Source organism: Poecile atricapillus, chromosome Z (genome assembly GCF_030490865.1).
Source record: "Poecile atricapillus isolate bPoeAtr1 chromosome Z, bPoeAtr1.hap1, whole genome shotgun sequence".
Classification (NCBI taxonomy): domain Eukaryota; kingdom Metazoa; phylum Chordata; class Aves; order Passeriformes; family Paridae; genus Poecile; species Poecile atricapillus.
Genome location: NC_081289.1, coordinates 85889513 through 85911703, shown reverse-complemented (window position 1 = coordinate 85911703; position 22191 = coordinate 85889513). Strand labels below are relative to the sequence as shown.

General features: G+C 38.8%; 1 protein-coding gene across 1 annotated transcript in view; it reads right to left on the bottom strand.

Moving 5' to 3' along the window:
* Positions 1-16373, bottom strand: part of TRPM3 (transient receptor potential cation channel subfamily M member 3) — a 265606-nt gene extending 249233 nt beyond the window's left edge. The window contains exon 1 of the mRNA XM_058827630.1: positions 16266-16373. Coding sequence (XP_058683613.1) covers positions 16266-16355 — 90 coding nt within the window. The 5' untranslated portion in view covers positions 16356-16373. The remainder of the gene's footprint in view (positions 1-16265) is intronic.
* Positions 16374-22191: the final 5818 nt, after the last annotated feature.

The window sequence follows — 22191 nt, the reverse complement described above, 5'->3', positions numbered from 1 at the left end:
AGAGATAGAGAACAGCCTTGCAGGTGCTGTTTGTCAGTTCCTTGTTTTCTTGCAAGAGAAGGTCGAGGGGTGGTGTACCCCACTGACCAATGATGGTGATGTGTTAGTTTACTAACCAATAAATTTTACCTTTCTGTACTTTCATGTATTGGTCTATAAAAGAAGATCTGAGGTAATAAACCTTAAGAGAGACAGGAACTCTGCTGTTCAACTCACGAGAGAGTCTGTGTCATTCTTCTCACTGTTCCCAATAGAGTGACACCATGTGCTAAAGGGAAGAAAAAGGAGAGCTCAAAGCATCATCAATGCCCGAGGCCTGGTGTGTAATTGGTAAGTAATAACGCATATGTCATTTAGATGGAAAGAACTGCATAACCTTAACAGAGGATTGAACTTCCATGCTTTGGAAGTAGGATTATCTCACTAGATCTAGCTTTGGAAAAAATGTAGATGTCACTACTTCACTACTTCAGAAAGGATCCTCCAGTATCCTTCAGAGGAATCAACTGTGAGTTGATACTTTGCTTTCACTTAGTCACTAGCATGTCTTTCAAGGAGAGAAGAAGAGAGAGAAAGCAGTCTTTGACCAATTGCTGGGAAAATGGATGGAAGATAATTCTTCCAGAGCATTTGAAACCATCTTGGGTCAGGAGGTCTAAGTTTCAGTGTCTCAATACAGAGATATTAGCAAGCTGGAGACTTCTGAAGACTTTTTGTTCTCTGCATTGAACAAACAGACCTTTGGCAGACACAGATTTTATTTCACGAATCCTTACACGACAGGATTGATAACTATACTTGTGATCTACACTGTATGCCCTCCTTCAGATTGTAACTAAAATCATTTCAAAGTGCCATGAGGCACAGTCTACAAGGAGATGTACAATGGGAATACATTCAGCTCAGCTGGAACTGAGTGACTCTTCCACAGTACTGGTTTACTAATGCATAGTAGGCTTAAAATAAAGCTAGTTCACATGATGGGTATGTTACACCAGGAAATAAGTAAAGCCTGCACTACAAACAGCAATTGATGGGTATGATTCCTAGTGTCAGTACTGAAGAAATACTTCCTCAGCTTTTCAGAGAGGTTCATGTTTTCCTCTGAAACAGGAATAGTGAGGTTGAAAGTGAAGAAAAATATTGAATTCCTAATTTCACACCTAATTTCACTAGAAACACTTTTGCTTCTATTTTCCATATTAATACATTGATTAATGCTTCAAACACATGGCAGATTTTTGAGGGGGAAAGAGTCTAATGGCTGCTTAGTAGTTTACCCTGAAAATTTGGTCATTAGTGCACTCTGCAAGGGAGATTATTTAGCCATAAAAATATTTCTACTAAATATTTTTCTTCATTAAAAAATAGAAAATAGAAAATAGAGCTCAGGTTTTAAAACAGGTTTTTCCCCAAAGTATGCTTTAACAGATTGCAAATGTACAAATATGTACAAATCTGTAGAAACAAAGCTTAATCTAAAGATAATAAAAGGAAATAAAGAAATAAAGCTCATCTAAGGAAAATGGGAAAGATAGCAGGGAACTAATGTACCATTCAGATTCCTCAACTGCTTACAGTTCTTTTATCACTCAGAATGATTCAAGCGAGGCTAGAAAGTCTTCCACAGCTCCCCTTGGTGCTCTGTTGCTCCCTCCTCCAAATAAGTAATAAATAAATTTTATCACTTTTGCATCCCCTTGCAAGGATTTATCCAAGACCTTGAGCTCTGATTGCCCCAATCACTATCCAGATCATGAAGCTGACTATGTAAACTAATGTGGGGTAGCAAGCCCACCACAGCTTAGGGCTGAAATGAGATCATTGAGATGATTTGGGACAATCTGACCCAGAGCCTGAGGCCTCTGTCAGAGCTGCCTCTCAGAGCTTTGTGGCCTTTCAGTTTCCACCCAGTTGTCTTCCACACCAACCAACATCAACCACTGCCTCTGCGGTAGACAGCAGAAGCATCCAAAGGAGATCTAAAACACACGAGATCCTAGAGCTTTTGCTCTGTCATCCTGCATACACCATTTTCCTGGGACCCTCGAAGCCATGATTGCAGCAGCACAACCTCGTGGTTAACTGACAATAAGGATCCTTGTGCTTCTCTCTGCGGAAGGAGATAGAGGGAGCCTGAAGACAAAACCTTGCCTCGGGATCCTCAGGGACGCTTCCTTCACCATAGCTGTGAGTGATGCCTTAAACTTATTCATAAAGAATCAAAAGAAGTCCTGCCAAAGAAATGATGGTTAGCCTCACTGTGCATCACTGTGCAAAACAAGTAAATATTCAAATTGAAATGAAGTAGGTCACAGAAAACAAACAGCTTGACAGCATGAGGCTGATAAAAATTGCTAGCTCAACTGCTAGCATGCGTAAGAGTCAGAGACACAGCGGCTCTCTGAACCTTGTGGAAGCTGCTGGTTGCTGCCAATGAATTTCTTCAATCATGATACAATCAGCCATCCCAACAAATTTATGAGACACTCAGCTGCAAAGCCATTAGTGCAAAAACAGCTCCATAACATAACTGCAATGTAATATGTACATAGAAACCACTCAGCTGCACATACAAAGTTATACATATGCTGTACATACAAAGTTTGTCACCTTTCCCCCTTGATGTATCTGCTGCCACCAAGCTCTGAGAATAACTTCAGAAGATTGTTCTGGCAACTCCTGAATTCAACAAGCTTCTGTAATAACAACCTCACAGTTGCAGTGCTGTTCTGCACTACTTAAGTGTTTAAAAATATATCTTTGTCCACATTTTAAAACAGAACAGACACCAGGACATTTTCTTTGAAGATTTACAGTCTTTGCTCCATTTTGAAAACTCAAAAAAACTTTGAGTGAAAAATCAAATCAGGAATGCACAAATTGCAAGATTTCTCCCGTTAACTCAGGCTGCTCAGGTCCACAAAACCTGTTTCTGTGCTTACACATACTTGTGATAATTTGTTTCCATTACTCTTGTCCTGACATTCAGCATCCTGGAAAAAAACTCTGGCTTCATGTCCTCTGGACCCTCCTTCTAGGTATATAAAAGCAGAAATATAATTTGTTCCAACAAATTGAACAAACCAAGTGCTTTTTTGCATGTTGTGTGCTAAACTCCCTGACAAATTTAATGGTCTCTACCAGACAGCTTCAGAAAGTTTATATGCCCAGAACTGGACATAACACTCAGATATGTTATCACAAATAGAGATGGGATTACTTCATAGTATCCTAGAGTAATAGAATCTTTTAGATTCAATCACTTCTCTTGACCCCTGATGCCCACAGCCCTTACAGAGTGCAGGATGCAGCTGGTCCTCTATGCTGAAACAGCATGTTCCTGCCTCCTCTTCAATTTTGCTGTTCAACATGAACTCCAGTTTCCACCACTATTTCAAGTATTGAAAGTAAAATAGCAAAAGGGAAGTCAATGTTTTATTGTGTCTAAAAATTATCTAGACACTGCAGCTAGTAAGTTCAGTCATTCTGCCGATGGTACTAAACTAGGAGGAGTTGTGAACTCCCTTGGGGATAGAGAAGCCTTAGAGGGAGCTCTGGACACACTAGAGAGCTGGACAATCACATTAAATTGAACAAGAGCAAGTGCTGGATTCTGCATCTGAGAAATTATTATCCTGGTTGTATGTACAAACTGGGGATGAGAGGGTGGAGAGAACCCCCTACAGCGAGATCTGGCAACAGCCCTCAAGACAAGACTGAGAACTGCTAAAGTTACTTGGTTTGTTCAGTTTGCAGAAGAGGGGCTGAGGGATTACATTACAGCCAACAGCTACCTCAAGGAGGGCAGCCGAGGAAGAATGGCTGATCTCTCTGGTAAGCAGTGACAGGACACAAGGAAAGGGATTGAAGCTTCCTCAGAGGAAGTGCAGATTGGACATTAGGAGTAGGTTCTTCCCCCAGAGCGTGGTTGGTCACTGGATCGTGCTCCACAGAGAGGCAGTCAGGGCACCAAGCCTGTCAAAATTCAAGGGCTGACTGTTTAAGTCACATGATTTAGTTTTAAAAGTTCTGGGAGGACCAAGAGTTTTGGAGTCAATGGTCCTACAATCCTTGTGGGTTCCTTCCAATACCAGATATTCTGTAATTTTATGATTCCAAGTATATGTGGATGAGCTAACTAATTTTAGCTCAAATCAGGAATTATTAATCTGCTGTCCCCAGAATGAAATCGGGAAGCAGAGAGCAAACAGCAGCTAGTGAAAGGATTAACTTGATTAGATAAACTTTCTGCAACAAATTGATATTAGTAATACAACATTCTAAATGTATAATGTTATAATGTATTTGTATTTATTTTGTGCATGAAATCCAAAGAAATTTCTTTAATTTTAAGTTTTCTATTTTCATCTGCTTTATTTTGTTTATAAAGTCTTGTCAATATTTCTGTTGTCAACCTAGTTCAATTTTTCATTTTTACATAACCCATTTCTATGAATGGAATAAAAAAGCATAAGTAGTATGAACAGAGATCTGGCAATATGTATGTTATCCAAAAAGGTGGGATGTATTAATAATCACTGTGTGATCATAATATGTTTTAGCATTTATGTATTCACAGAGTATTCAGATCACATATCAACTACACAAATGAGTATCAATATCTCATCCCTTACTGAAACCTTTCTGTTTTTTGGTTTTTTTTTATTAACACTGAAATAAGTGCGTTATGTTTTTTGCCTGTGGCCTCCCAGTGAAAAGCTGAGAGTCCTCACAGCAGGAAACAAGTGTTTCGACAGTTGATTTGAGTTTCTGAGAAACATATCAAATATAAAGTTCAGAAGCACAACCTATTGCATCATGAAAGCACAGAAGAGGAGACCCAGAAAGATCTGGAATTTTAGTGGAACAGTTTTAATACAGACCCATTCTAAGTTCCTCATCTTAGCAATTCCTATTTCTTCAGCTGTAGGAAACAAGGTAACAGGCTGTTATTGCTAATTGGGGCTGTTACTTCCAGAGTATGTTGACTCAGCAGTTTCTGCAAAATCAGTCTACATTCAAGGGATATCAATTCCAAGCACACAGAAATAAGGCACTATATAGCAACTTTGAGGGTATTAATGGTAGCCTTACACATGATGATAACCCAAAAATTTGCTTCCAAACTGAAATTTTTCATTGGCAGACATATTTTCTAGACCATTCATACACATTCATTGCATTATGGTAGAAATTCTATGGGAGAGGAGACACATGGTATCTTAGTTCAGATTGTGTTGCCATATTTACGGTGTTTTGTCCAAGGCCAAGGAAGGAGTGCAAACTAAGGTCAATGGCCACGTCACCCAAGCTTAAAACACCACTAGAGAGAAATCCTTCCTGACATTAAATGACCTCTGAGTTTCAAATGAGTATTTATTACCATGTGCTAAGAGTAGAATTAGGCTTGGGATGACTGTCACAAAAAATCTAGTTATCAATGCTTGAAGCAACATCACAAAGTGATCCCACTGATACTGAATAAATTGCATTCCACAAAACAAGCTAGAGTATACTCTACTGTGCATTTCCAAAGCACCAGGAGCCTATATTCCACCTTTAACATGCTTTTACTATGATAAAATCTCATTTTCTGATTACATTAATGCAACCAAGGGTCAGAATTGCCATGGATAGTGAACACATACTTTTTGCTCAAAGAAAATGAAAAAGCAATTTTTTTCTGTTATGCTCCTAATCAATTTAATGAATAAATATTCCATGCACTTCTCTGCAGATACTTGTATTTAATTAATAATATTAAGTCGTTTGCTTCAGCTATTTGCCCTCCTCATTTATTTTTAGAGGAGTATGCATGAGATTTGATATAGAAAAAACTGCAGCATTGGTTATCCACACAAGCATTTACAGCAGAGAAAACCTGAACACATAGTCATGAACCAAAATAACATAATCTGCTTTATACATATATATTTATATTTATATATATACATATATAATACATATATATATATATATATCCTGGACTACTGAACTGTTTCCCCTTCAAGCTTCAAGCTCTGCTATCTGGCAAATAAGTGTCACACCACCCAAAAAATAGGTGTGTATGTCCATTGATACAACTGGATTTCAGATGGGTTGGAAATAAATTAATGGAGACTAACTGTGCTAACATATCTCATGGTGCCAAGATGCTAAATTTTTCAGTTAATTTTGTGCAAACTATTTGCTCATTTCAGTACTTGCTTAAAGACTTCCTATTGAATTCACATCTGTGGCAGACTACAATATTGAGTGAAAAGTCGTTCTTGTCATTTCTTGTCATCTGCTCTAACTACACAGACATCCATTTTATCATGGGATGTTTTAGTAAAGAATTTTCAAATGTTAAATAAGACAGAAAATTTGCACTACTTAGGAAATAAAAATTACAAAAAAAAAAGAAACCTCATCCTTAGATTTTATATGTTAGTAATAGCAGTTATCAGATTCTAAGAGGAACCAGCCCTCTGAGCAATTTTCTATTCCCATCCCGAATAAGCTAAAGCTCCCACAGTTACCATTAATAAGGATCTGCACAGGATATTTTTGTCTTGATAGACCAGATTTTTATCTTTAAATATTCTTAAGTAACAGCATGTATCATGATAAAACAATCACATTTAATTTCCCACTAGGAGAGCTCTGAAAACATTTTTTTTCCTGTTCCCCTCCCCTTCAATTGTGTTAGAAAGCTCAAAATCACCTTTTTATATCAGAGAAATGCACATACACATTAAATTTCCTCATTTGTGTATAATAAAGGTAGCATATATGCTTGAAATTCAGTGTCTTAATAAGTACTGTGCTGCTGATTGTCCCTCACATTGAGTTTTAAAATTTCTTTGCTAATGTGGCCATTAGAATGCATTGGTTTTATTGCTACACAAAGAAGCAAGAATATTTCTTCTGTGCAGATAGAAAGGGACTGAGCTCTCCCAAAATGCCCCCTGAAGTCATAGTCATGTTAGTCAACTCACATTCTTGTAAAGTCAGTTAAATCACAAAAATGTTGTAGGCAATTTAACAGAAGTGTTACTCAGTCTCTTCAGGACACTGAAATGAAGGAGGGTTGTGATAACTTCTGTTTCCTTATGAACCCTTTCCCAGTCTATAGAGCTAGGATTGGAATGGAAGACTGAGCAGGAGTCTCACATATCCATGCTGGTCTTTTCATTAAGACACCTGATATCTAGAGAAAGAGAGAAAAAGATAAGCAGCAAGGGATTCTCAGTCTAACTTCTGCGGAGGATGTAGTGGAATAAATATTGGAAGATAACAAAGAACCATACATAATGAATCTATTAAACTAGCCAATCTCCAAATACTGCACAAGGATCTTCCAGCAGAAAAAGGTGCCACATCTGTCTCCTCTGCTCACAGTGGACAAAACAAGAAATCATAGATTTTAAGTGCAGCAAGAAAGATCCAGGCAGATGTCTCAGAAACATAGATCACTGAAAAGATTGCCTGTGGGGGTTATGGCTTTAGGAACTTAAGAAAAACACCTGTAAGAAATCATGCATGTTGAAGCAGTTCTAGTGGCAGAGTAGAATAAGCATGTCTGCTTTCACAGCGTATCTCAATTTATCCTGGTCTCACAGAAGAAGGTAAGTGTAGGACCTCTAAAAAATTGACACCATATTCTTATTTAAGACAATTTTGGATTTGAACTGAATAATTTACAAAAGTACATGGCTTCCAAGAAGTATCACTTTGCAGCCAGCAGTATCAAGGACAACACAAAATTAAGGCCATCACAGCCAAACCCAAAGGGATACCTTTAACTACTGCTCTGCTTGTCTAACAAGCATTTTGGACAATCTTGATACCTGATCTACCCATTGCTCAGTCACAGAGAGTCCTCTTCCTTGGCTGGCTCAGTCAAGCTGGATTGCATGTAGCAATTTCAGTGTCACCATTATTGGCGTCATAACCTGGCACCACTACTGCTTCTGTGAGCATCGGCTAAGAAGGTAAATACCTGAAAACTTCTTTGAGTAATGCAGTTCAGAAAAAGGGCCAGCAGAGAGGTGGGTAGAAATTTAGGGAGAAAAAACTGAGAAAAGCTTATTACGTCTGGATATTGTAGATGTATTTTATGTATATAATATGTATGTATTTTATGTATTATAATTATAATATGTATTGACTGGGTTGTGTAGATATTCACAGTTTTAATGTAAAAATGCACAATTTGCAACCAGAAAAACAAGTGTTCATCAAACCTTTTCATCTCCTGAATAAGACACTACCTAATAATTTGAAGTACTGAACACCAAAGTTGAGTAGGAATGTATTTGGAAAACTCCTTCTGCTATTCAGAACACTAAGAAAACACTACATACAATCTCAGGAAAGTCAGTCTGAAAGGTCCTCTGGTTACCCTGCAATTCATTTATCCAGTTGTTTTGGTTTCTCTTTTTAGCTACAGGCAAAGATGAATACCCAGACATTGCACTGCGAAATAGCTGTGATATTTCATTACAACAGACCCAGTGGCAACATGCCACACCAATTCAATACACCAGTAAGTTAAAAAAAGGGCATTCTTCTGAAACAAAATAATGGATCTTCCCTAAATTCTTAATTATGATGGCACAGTAAGTTGAGCCATCTCCTGTCTGCATTTACAAGCAACAGGTGAAGAAAAAGGTAGATGAAAAACAGTATTTCACTCATTGACCTTCTCACTAATGACAAGTCAGCTTAGTGATTGTTCTAATTACATAATAGAATCCTGATATTTTCTTGAGTAACTTCCTTGACACTGTTAAAAGCACTTTGTCAGACTGTTTCATGTCATTATATTACTTGGGGGATCAAAGATATTTTTGATGAAGTGATTTTATTTCATGCTTTATTACCAGCTTTGACATAAATTTCCAGAGACCCCCAAGGGCATTTCTTTTTACACTGTAGCATAGTCTTGTTAGCAATTCAGGTGGAATAAAACCACTCAGCTTCACTTTATGGTCTTGTGCCCTGAATTTTTCACATGGCACCCTCTCAAACATAAGGAACACTATAGCAGAACAACATTAAAATCTTATGGTCTTAGGACAAGACTCTTCTAACACATTGTACCTGTAATCCCTTGATTGTATGATTTCTACACTTAGTAGCATTTTACAATTATTTTAAAACAATACTGTGCTCAGAACAAGTCCTCTTAACATTTTTCTTCGATTAATATACATCCAAAATACTTTCTTAGAAATATTTTTATTTCTCTGTAAATGACTGTAAATCATCTCTTATGCAGTCACAAATTAGGAATCTTGCATCTACTTTCTGATAGGCAAGTTTAATGCAATGTTTCACATATTAACAGTTAAAGGCCAGAGGGAAATGGTGCCATTTGCCACCTCTTGTAAGTACCTGAATCTGAAGGGGCTGAATCTCATGAGAAGCAGAGATCAAGCCAGAAACTTTTGTGTGCAGAATCAAATGTAAAATCCTAGAGTACCTCTCTGATACCCCATCTTTGCCACTGTAACCCACTGGCCATGTGGCACAGAAGAAAGCAAAACATCACTGCACTACTTAAGATGAAGGTAGAGACACTAATGAAAGCTAGATTAAGGAAAAACACTGAGAATAATATTGAGGTGCAGGATGATAACCTGTAGCCGTTCAGCCTAGTATTTTTCTACTGAAAATTTAGCATTATCTTTTCTATCACTCCTTTTGTTTTTAAAAAAAAGAAGCACTCATATGGTGGTGGCATACCTAGAAAGAAAAATCTTTTGCTTTTATCCCCTAAAATTTTATGGTTTAAAATAAGAAACTTTGCATTCACAGAGCCGTTTCCAACTTGAAAATCAAAACTGTTTTTTCCATTTACATGACATTAGTAGACTACAGTCCCTATCATCAAAATGGCACTGATGTGTCTACATGTCTCTTACACGTAGGTTTTTCCATGGAAAAATGACTTCCACCACTACACGCCTTGTTTTTATCCCTCTGTTTTTCCTTAATTGGGAATACATCCTTTGTTGTGGAAACTAATTCAGTGCTACAGCTCTTCCAAGTCAGTGACCATCAACCTAAGTCATACTTATGGAAAAGATTCAGTCAATAAGGCAAACAGTGAACAAGCTCTGATTCACCCTGGATCACATAAAAAAACGTACGCTGCACCAAAGAATTAACCACAGAGTACTTTATTTTAAATGGAAAAATAATTATCAACTTCCACATTTAATTTACTTTCAGAAGAAATGAACTGGCATAATCTGTCAGAAAATCCTTACACATGAACATGCCCAGTTGCCACATTAAAGGGATCAGCTCAACTTGCTGCTGATGAGAAGTATGACTTCAAGAAATAAGCAGTTTTTGAGGATGTGCAACCTCCAAAAGGCATATTATCAGCTCTTCAACCTCAGCTGTGAAATGTCACCACCATTCTGCCATTACTTGGTTATAGAATGTGAAATACTAGAGGCACAGCTGACAGCTGAGCAGAGTAATGCAAGCACACCTGTGCAAAGACGTTGTGAAGCTACATTGCAACACCCACTGCTCCCCTGATTTGGGGTGAAAAATGAATTTTTTACATTAAAGTGGGGACTCCAAAGACACAACAATGATCTAGCCCCAGGTCTCTTTCCTGCCATCCTTAAATGGTGAAACTGATGGCACAAGGAGCAGAGCAGAACAGAATGCTGAATCTTTCTCTTTGATGGAAAGCTAGCTTTTGAGCTTCTAAGGACAAATAATACACCCCAGAAAACCTGTGTATCAGCATCAGAAACATGCAACATGTATTACAAAGGTGATAGATACAACTAGGTTCTTTCTGATAGGAAAACAGGAGTTTATCAACTAATTGCTTTCTGAATAAAACTTAAATGCATACATAAAACTCATCTGTATTTCACACCATACATTCTGCCAGAGCATTCCACCATACACATAGGTGTAACTAGTTTTTCTATTAGTGAATTTATAAAAAGATCATCACACTGAGTGATACTGATACTGTGTGTCAGTCTGATCTGAAGGGCTTCCCCAAACACATCAAATCCTCCTGAGGGATGCATAGTGTTGGCCCATTCATTGCTACAATTTAGCTCAGTAAGCTGAATGCAGACACAGGTATACTACTACCCTAATTTTCTTGTTGGTATTGTGCATACTACTTTCAAAAATAATTGGTATACCACCTCAGTGATGATAACTATATGCATTAGGATCTGTTTCAAGAATCTTAATTTTTGAGTCATGACCTAGTAAACCTGTCCTCTCATTTTGTTGCAGTTTGAAGGCTGGATATTGTAAATTAACTAAAATAATAACCAGAATTACTATTTATTTAGCATAAGCTAGAAGACCTCACTGCAAACTGGGCATCAGAAGAGTAGCAAAGAGCAAAAAAAAAATCTTAGCATTTTGACTGCCTTTGTGTTTATATTTTTGCTCATTTTCTCCTTCAAAGTCAATAAAAAAGCATAAAAAGCTTATGTTTCTGTTTTTGAAGACCAAACAGTCAAACATTACCCTCTCATGATTATGGCACGCAATCCACCTGTCAAGTATTTTTAAATTGCTTTATCAAAAGTATCTCTCCTGAAATATAGGACTGTTAGTAATTTTTTTTTTAACTTTCCTCAATCCCTTTGAGACATAATAACCTCCAGAAGATGCAACTTCCTTCTCTCTTACAATCACTTACAATATTTCTCACAGTAGGGGTTTCAGAAGGATAAACATTTACTGTTTAATAAAGAAAGCATTCATTCTTCCACCATTCTGGAGAAGCAATGTTCTTCACCCAATTTTCCAAATCAGACTTTTTTGAAATTATCCTGAAATAAAATTATATTTGTTAATCAATTGCAGTGCAACTTTAGTTGATGTAGCCATTGAACAGTGTAGTATTTCCCCATGTATCTTAATAAAGCCTGCCTGGTGTTTCCCAGTCTTTATTTCTTTAGACACCTCCTTAATGGACATAACCAAACTTGTGGTAGCAGGAGAAATATTGTCCACCCTTTTTATTCACATATATCAGCCCAGTCAAAATTTCATATCTATCTACTGTCACATTCAAAAGACACTGTGTCTCATTCCAATGAGCTATTTTTCATGTTCTTAATTTTCTCTTGGGTTACCTTGTGCATTCTTGGTAGGGCAATTAAAAAAAATAAAAAGAAGACCTAGTTTTTCATTTGGTGAGAAATTTGGTGTCTGAACTCTTTAGTCTTCTACCAGTTCAGGAGCTAGGATAGACCACTGCCCAGGTCAGGTGAATGTTCTTATTTATGTAGTAGGGCTAAGGTGGCATTTTTGCCAAGCTGTTTGCTGGGGAAGAACAGCCAAAACATTTCCCCTAGTGTTTCTTCTGATTGATTTTCTTTCTTTTCCTCTGATCCTTCCAAAGTTCCTGCCTTACAGGCCTAGTTATTGACATACAAGTCAGATTCATTACGAAAAAAAATTACTAGATTTATTATGAAAAGAAATAAAGGTGGACAATTTGTTGCTTTTCAAATATTTCATACAGTATTTCTACACTTGCACATCTATAAATCTGTGGTGTTAAAACTTATTGCAAATTACAGATCTTTTTTACTCAGTCCTCTTCTCTCAGTTTATTTTTATTTTTTTTCTTGAGTATATTGCCCATTTCTTGATCACATGGCATGTATTATATCTGTTTCAAGCAGAAGGACAACATCTGCAGCCTCTCCTAGGGCACAGTGCCCTCTGAGTGAGGTTTTTAGCATGATGTCATTCATTCATTCATTCGTTCATTCATTCATTCATTTTTTAAGAACTCAAAACATTGTTCTAAAATGTCTTGTTTTTTTTAAACTAACCTGATTATCTCAGGAGAGTGACAGTTTTGCACAAAGCCAACCTCTCAGAGTATGTGCTCAAAGCACTTCTTAGTCCTTACCTCAGACAGAAAGGCATGAGGCAGTGTGTTAGAATGTTTTAAGCATATTCAAGCAATAACAACAACAACAAAATAATAAAACACCAACCCCCCCCCCCCAAAAAAACCCTAAAAATAGCAGCATGGAATGTGCTACAGGAAGTAACTTATTAGAGGATAAAAAACGGGAGCAGTGAAGGATGAGCCATTGACACAAGTGGTAAAAATCTTCAGTTGTTTCAATCTGTACTTCCAGTACAGCTCCTAGTACTCTATATGCTGTCAGAAAATAAAAAACTGAGAAAACAGGATTATACAACTACACCTAAATGTGAGGGTATTAGTGAAGTGCATTGGAACAGAATGCATGCCTGGAAAAAACGCAAAGGGAGCAAAACTGGACGCATCTACAAATCTAGCTTATCTAAACTAAATGAGGCCACTGTGGCCAGAGCTTTATCCAATGTCAGTTGAAGCAACTGAGCATTGCTCATCCATTTCAACAGGGTGGAACAAGAACTTGACCTACCTGCTGAGTAACTCCTTCAGTACCTATTTCAAAACCTGTAGTTTCAAGACAACACAAAGAGCCTTGCCTCCATGCAGTTCTAGATTTCAGTGTTTATTTATATTCCATCACCATGAAAGCACTGATGATATGTTTAAAATTGTATCCACAGATAAGAACTTTAAACTTTTCATTGAAAAAAATGTGGAAATAATTGAAAAGTTCATGCCCTTTATTAGCAAGGTCCAGGTAATGTCACACTGAATTTTTGTGTGTGTAAAAGAGGAAATCTCTGCTATCTCTCATTCTTACAAGTTCAGGAAAAAGCTTGTCTTGGAACTTAATGGTCTATTAATTTCATTCTGGTAGACTAAAATAAGTACAGAAATGAAAAAGATGCAATAATGTTTTATATTTTCTTACACTAAATAAATTTACAATGTACATTGAAATGGATTTTCACAATCATAGATAAAGCAAATGATAATAAAATTATGCCATAACATATCAGGCTTTGCAAAGTTTATTTTGTTATTGAGAGCATTGTCATCAGAGAAAAACTGTGTAGGAAAGGGTTTAGTGAACATCTACTTAGAAACAATATTGCACTAGCCTTTAAGACCACTTAGTCCAATTGGAAATTGTGCAATTAAAAAAAAATTATCTTGGACTATTGCACTTGTCTTTCCAATGTTTTGGAATTTAGAGAAGCACCTTTCATTTTTTTTTATTTTTTTTTTAAAGTTTCTTCTTTATTTTGGGAAATAAAACATGAAATGGAAAAGAATATTTTGTATGCAGGAAAATATTTATACTAGTCCTCTAATGCTGCTGTTACTATACCCTTTCCTTGAGGACAGGAGAATTTCCTCAGGTTGGCTAGTGGAATTCTAGAAATAAGCTCCTGTTCTTCTGTCACTCACTTGATTTAAACACATTAAATAATAAAAGACAAAGAGGAGGAGCGAAAATTTAAGCTTTTTTTGGGAAGCCTTGAAGATGCTGATGTATGCATTTCCCTCTCCAGTCAACAAGCACTGCTCATGAGCAGAGAGAGGAGCCAGAGTTCCACCTTCTCTGCTGTGGTCTTTCCCACACCCTCTGTGCAGAGCTTGCTTATCTCTGGTTATTTTCCCTGCTCTTTTTAACTCTGCAGTCACTAGCTTTCCCTAATGGGTTATAGCTGTAGCTTCAGAAAATCCTTTTTAGTCAGCTCTTTTAATAATGAATCACAATGTTCATCCTTAATAAGCAATGAAGAGAAACCATACACATGGGGCAACATTCGTCCGCCAAAGAAGAAATGATGCAGATTACACCCCCTCAGCCTCTGCTCCATCGGTATTGAGATCAGTAAAACTCCCTATATTTGAGTCCTCACACCTCGCAAAATTATGTTGCTCTAAAGCATCAGACTTGTAGAGTTTGCATATTCTCATGAGTGCTTCTGGGGCTGGAGGGGGAAGCCTTTACAAAACATTCAATACCACTTTCTTATTTGCTCTGTAGTAGTTATGTTTTGATTTTTCAGAAATCTAAGTTTTAGCTTTCTTTTGTTCTTTGGATACGCTCACAATTTACCCCCCCAGCAGCCATACATCTGGTTTGGAAATAGAAATATTTTTCAACTGCAGCTCCTTCCTGTGAGGATGTGAAAAATACCTGCTAGGATACACAGTATGGTCACTTGTGAATCATATATACAATAATTATACATAAAACATATGTCTGCTAAGTGCAATGTCATACGCTACACAACTGCTCAAGCATGTTGCAGTAGTAAGAACTGACCTAATTTCCAAGCTACTCACACAAAAGCGAGTGGTTATATCAAACATTACCATCTAATACACCGTCAGACTTGCCATGCTTTACCTGGCTGCATATTAATTTCAAAGCCAAACTATCAAAAAAATATGATGAAATGAGATAAATATTGTAATGAATAAAACATTTTATAAAACAAAGCCTACAGGGAAATTAGTATATTGTTTAAAATTTCATTTGTTCCAAGAACAAACAAGACTTTTCAGATTAATGTAACCTATTTTTTTTTCAGTTTAATGTAACCCATTTTTCACCAAAAAAGTTGATTCAAGAGATTTTCTTTTCTGGCTACAAATGCCTCTAAAACGGCTTCAGTGGGGCACACGGTAGTAATGGTACTTTGCATGCTGAGAATAAAATCCTTCCACAGTATATAATCCCGAATAATTTTTTTCAAACAGAAAATAATTATTTCCTAGGAAACCGCATTTAAAAACACCTTTAAAAGCACCTTCAAAACTGTGACACTTAATTTAAACAAATTAAAAAAAAAAAAAAAGTTTTCACTGATGCTGTCTGCACTGCCAGTCTTTAACTGATCCTATTCCCATGTACAGCTTTTAGCAAACCAAGATAATTTTTTTCCATCCACATATTGCTCCACTTACAACTTGGTGAGAGTGGTACTGGATCTCCAGGTAATGCCTAGGGGCCAGATAACCCAAAGAACAGATAGCAGAGGGCTGCTCACAAAGGAACACGCCTTAGAAACTGACACCTTCTTCATCCCTGGAAGTTCACAGCAACTGATAAGACAAAGCAAACTGAAGCACAGATGATATCCACCGTCCCTTACTTCCTTTTTTACCCCGTTCACAGACCTTTATGGGCACACAAACGCACTGAATAGAGTACAGACGCACAATATTGGTAGCTCCAGGTGCTCACAGGGGGTTTTAAAGGCAGCAGGCAAGGTAATTAATAGTAAAGTTGGGACTAATTCTAAATTAACTTTCCAGCAACGGCGACCGCAGCCCTCCGGGCAGATGCTTAGCGGCAGACACCGGTTCTCGAAGGCAAAGGGGGCTCTCACCGTACCTTAAGGAGTCTGACAGAGGGGAGGAAGGCGGCATGGCACAGCTTCCGGATGGTCCAGTTGAGTGGCCGGGGAGCCTCGGTCTGGTTCATGACTGTCCGCAAATCCCACCGGGAGATCAGCCGCAGACCTGACAGCGCCTACCGCGGAAGCCGCCCTCCGGGTCGCGGGCATCCCACGCTCGACGCGTCCCGCCCGCGATGCCGCAGGGCAGAGACTGGGCTCGGCTGGGCTGGGTTAGGATGAGCTGGGTTAGGATGGGCTGGGCTGGGCTGGGCGCGGGGGGGCAGCGGCAGCCGCCGAGCCGCCCGCATAGAGCAGCAGCCTCCTTCCTGTGCGGGGAGCAGTGTCCGTGCATAGCAGAGGCGGCCGCAGGGACGGAGGCGATCCCCCGAGCGGGGCAGGCGGCTCCGGCAGCCCAGAGGGGCGGCCGGCAGGAATAGCGGGGCGCGGCACGGGCGGCCGCTCCCGCCCGCCTCCGGGAGCGGCGGGGCTGGCCACCTGCCTCACCCATGCGCTTGCCCGGGCCAAAAGCAGGGCAGAAGGAAGAGAATTTAAATGAAGCCAGGCAGGCGTACCTGCACTTTCTTTCCCAGAGCATTGCGAAGAAAGGGAAACCGGCATGAGGGGAGGTGGGGCCAAGGCTCAGACAAGAGAGAGACTGAGGCGGGGGTGAAATAAATTCACTCTTGATTCACTGATACAGTGGCCCTAGGAAGCATTTAATTGATCTGGCAGAGTATCGGTGTGCCAGTGGCAAGTGGCAATGATTATAAGCTGTACTGTAAGGGCGTGAGTGCTAACATACACATCCTGGCAAAAAAATCCCTCAGACAAAGCCAAACCAAGTCAGCTAGTTTGAATATTAAATACATGCACTAAACAATTCTATCAAAGACATGAAAGCACATGGAATAATGTTGCTCAGGCAATTCAAGTATGGCATACTAGGTTTACATTTGGGGCAGTAAATGGCCTTCTGAGATAATGGAGATGTTCTTAATGGCAGCTCTCCAGACAAAGAAGAAATGCCTTACCTTCTTCCTACTATTTTCTTTTTTTTTCCCCTTGTAGGGCATGAAGATTACATGAAGGAAGAGTTAGGAAGTGTAAAGAAACATTCTATAAAGCAATGGTGGTTTTTTATTGACCAGTAATGACCGGTTTTTAGATTATGGATGAAAACACCCGCTTCTCAATGAAGTTTAAATCTCTCATAACTGAGGTTAGGAAATATTCAATTTACTTAGCTAGGATTCACTGATCTGCCATTTTCACATTCCCTTTCAATTCCCATAAAGCACATATATTTCACCTCTGTTTATAATTTATTCTTAGTATTGTGTCTACATTCATCAGTAAAGCTGAGTAATTGTACAAATGAGGTGCAAAGAGATGAAGACTACAGTTTCTCTTGAACACAGGTATACCAATCAGCTCCTCTTCACTGTAGCCTCTCAGGAATTGTATAAAGGTTCTTATTCAACGTCAGTATTGGATTAAATTTTTTTCTGCCCAGAATATAGTCCAAGAAGAAAGTGCAAGACTGACTGTGCACCAGAAGAGGTCTCACTTGTTCCACCCCACTGTACATGGCAAAATTATAGAACCTCAGATGTACAGGGACTAGACCATGAGTTGTCTGTAGAATGGAGTGGGTAGGACACCCAGAGACACCATGACTTAGTGACAAAATTTGTGCAAAGTAATTTCTGGTTGTGACTGAGCAGCTGGTTAAAATTATGCATATATAAATGCCTCTTGTTTGAGTCCTGAATGTATTTATTTTATGAAAGGAGGAAAAAAACCTTGCACTGATAGCAAAATTAAACTTGAGTAAATAAATATGATTATCTGTAACTGCTTTTCCAAGGCTATATAAAGGAGACAAAACTAAACAGGTAGAAAAAAATAATACTGACTTAAAATAGCATGCACCTTAGAAGATGTGTAGCATGGTAACTTTGTCCAGCTATAAAGGTAATCGTTTCAAATGATTAAACTTTTGGGGTTCATAGTTAAAAGAAAGAAAAATACTCAAATCAAAAACAAGAGCTCACAACACTCAAGACCATAGCTTCCCCCTATCCCACACCCCCTCAAATAATGCTTAGAACTTTTTTCTACCTTTGAAGATCAGGAAAGAGTTTATTGGGAAAGTATCATAATCATAATTACCTTGTCTCTTTCACATCCACTTTGCATTTGGTATCTGCTATAAAACAAAATGTTCAGCCTGTGTGCTTGGCACAAAGAAGACAGAGGATTCATAGCATGCTGCCCTTCTTTTCAACAAGTAGAGTAATAACTCTCTGAAGATGCTAGAGAGCTAAACACAATGAAGAAACATAACAGATAGCTTTAATAAACTAAAAATAGTGAGCCCAATGTATCTTCTAGCTTCCACAGAACTTCCTCTCTTTGAGATGAGCTCTATCATTGCCTTCTTCTGCAAATAGTACCTTAGGGATGAGAGTTGTTATATGCTTCAGTGTTTAATACACACCAACCCTTATTCACATGCCTGTTTTCCTTGGCTTTGCACCTCACCTAATCATTTGTATTTGCACAAAGTGTGCGCAAGAATGTGAACTTCTGTCAGTGACAGTGAGGAAGCTCTGATGGACAGGATATTATCTTGAGATAGGAGCTTCACTTCCACCACAAAATCCTTGGGTGTCTTTGGGTAGACCATTTAAACTGCTTGTCCCTAAGGCCAAGCCTTAATGAGTTTTATTTTTAAAGTACGTTTCTTACTTATAAACAATACTGGACTGATTTTGAGGCTATTAACTGTAAATATGAGAAAACTGAAGCAAGGAGATTTCTTCGTATTCCCGGCACATCCCCACTTCCCTATCCCCATTTTTCGTAAACATAGATGGTGAATATTTCGAAAGAAGGAAGAAGGAAGTTCTGAAAAGCTTATTTTTTTCCTCCAAGATTCTGACCATAATGATTAAAAACAGTAGTGAAATATTAGGAATATGATGGTGGGGGGTGGGGGTTATGTGGTTTGGGGAACTTTTTATCACTTCAGTGAAAAAGTCAGAGTTTGAATCTCATATTTCTGTTGGAAAAAGCGAATGTTCAGATCAGATCAGCTTCTACAATCTGAGGCCTATTAGGAGGTGCAAAGATGCATCAATCCCACTGGAATTTAAGACCTGCTTTGCTAGATTTAAAAGACAGAGCTGCCACTTTCATATTAAAAGATTTTGTCCTTGAAGCATGTTCACTGCACCATCAGTATTCACCTCTAGTTCTTAGTCTCTTGCAAAGGAGCACCTTGGGTACCACAGGAGAGCAAAGCAAATAGAAGACAAATTCCATTGCTTCCTGCAACACAGAGAGATTTCTATTCTTAAGCCTATTGTTCATGGAAAGCATCTTTTTGAATTCCTGCAATCTAGCATGACAATAATTCTACACTTAGAAAGCTCTGATACAGTAAAATTTAATTCCTCTGGAAATGGTGGAGAAAGTTTCTGAGAAACACATTAACATACAAACCACTCTTAGCACACCAGCAGTGTCTAGCATTTTCAACCTGAGAGCAAAATTAAACAAAAAGGTATTATAAGCAAAGCCCAACACTAATCTCCTATCCTGCCCAAATAACAATTCCTTTATTAAATAAGAGATGCTGTGTAAATGAAAGACAGGAAGGACAGGACCAGTAAATGAGAGATGTATTGGCCAGCATGGTAGAAAACCTCCTCTGTGTGGCCACTGTCTACCTGTGGAGAAACATCAGGCAGAAGAGTTTTCCCATATTTATCACACCTGTTTTTCCCATGTACATCATAGAGCAGAATCATAAAATCCTGGAATAGTTTGGGTTGGAAGGGAAGTACAGCATCCCTGCAATAAGCAGGGACATCTTGAAGTAAACCTGGTCAGCGTCCTGTCCAACCTGACTTCGAGTGTTTCCAGAGATTTGGAATCAGCCACCTCTCTGGCAGCCCCCCTCATTCTAAAAAACTTCTTCCTTATATCTTATACAGATCAATCTCTTTCAGTTTAAAAACCACAGCCCCTTTTCCATGACAAGAAGTCATGGAAGCCTGTCCCATCTTTCCTATAGGCACCTGCAAGTATGGGAGTCTGCTGAGAGTCTCTCCAAAGCCTTCTCCTCTTCAGGCTGAATAACAACAACCCACTCAGCTTTTCGTCACAGGAGAGGTGCTCCAGCCTACTGATATCTTTGTGGCCCTCCTCTGTCCTGGTGACCCCCAAAGCTGGATGCAGGACTCCAGGTGGGGTCTTGATGGGCAGAATGCCCTCAATAACCCTGCTGGTTATGCTGCTTTGGATGCAGCCCAGGACACAACTGTTTTTCTGGGCTGTGACTGCCCATGGCTGGCTCTTGTCCACCAGCATCCCCAAGTCCTTTTGTTTCGCAGGGCTGCACTTGTTTTGTTCATCACCCAGCCTGTTTTGATACTGGGGCTTGCCCTGACCCACGTGTACGGCCTTGTGTTTGGCCTTGTTAAACCTCATGAGATTCCCATGGACCTACCTCTCAAACTTGTCCAGGTCCTTCTGGATGGTGCCCTGTCCTTCAAGTGTGTCAACTGCACCACTCAGCTCAGTGTCGTTTGCATACTTGCTGAGGGTGCACTCGATCCTGCTGTCCATGTCATTGATGAAAACATTAAACAACACGGGTGCCACTACAGAGCCCTGGAGGACAATTCTTGTACAGATGTTGGTGAAAAAATTGACCACTACCCTCTGGATGTGACCATCCAGCCAGCTCCTTATTCATCAGAGTTCACCTATCAAATCCATACCTCTAAAATTTAGAGAGAAGGATGATGTGGGGACCGTGTCAAAGGCCTCAATACAACTTACATGAGAAGAAAGACATCTTCACAGTGCAACTAGAGAGCCACTTTGCCAAGGCTTCCTTGCTCTTGGACCAAAGGGCTGGCACTTCCCAGTGAGATAGAAACACCAGAAAAAATAAAGCTAGCCTTGCATTTAAAAATAGAGCTAGCTTTGCTTGCAGTGGCCACCGTGGGACTACTACACAAACACACTGATGTGGAGATGCTAGTTCTTCATAACACATTTTGGCCATGTCTTAGGTTTGTGGAGGAAATGGCAGGATGGCAATAGATAAATAAACAATTCAGAAGTTCTTGTTGGAAAGTCAGTGCTAACAAATCCTTCCATTGGTATAGTAAAGAAGCGCAATCCACCTTAGTATCCAGTCACTTTGCAGGGCTGTAAGCTAAAAAACTTGAAAAGTATATCAATGAATAGAAGGCTATGCTAACAGTAAGAGAACTTTTTCAACGCACTCATATTTCGATTTATTTATGTCCATTTCTTGTGATTTCTTGCGAAAATCAGATGATAGAAAGATAAGTTGATGTTACAAGGTTTGGATAAACTACACTTAATTTTATGCCTGCCATAACTTTTTAAGGGACACAAATTTGAGTGATGCTTAACTCAACAGATAATTAAATTATAAAATGAATCTACTGCTCCCCCATCTTTTCTATTCATTGCATGCCTGAGGTGGTTTTTCTGCTGTTATCTCTGCCAAGATATTTCACAGATCTTTTACCACATGCTCGTAATTCCCTCTTCCCCAGACAGAGACACACATACTAATGCAATGTAATGTCTATACACTTATTAAATATTAATTAAATAATTTGCTGTAGATGAAGACAATTCCATAGACGGTTTCAAGCATATATATAAACATTATTGTATGTAGCTATAAATCATGTCTTTTGGCAACTGACTGAAAAGCCAAAGTAAGGGGTATTCTTTCTTTTATCCCAAGATTTATAGGGATGCGATGAATATCAAATATGATTATTTTACATGCCTACTACCTTGAGATTTCCTTTAACTGATCTACATCTGGTGTTTGCCTGGAAAAGCACCTAGCTGGGCTACCAGAAG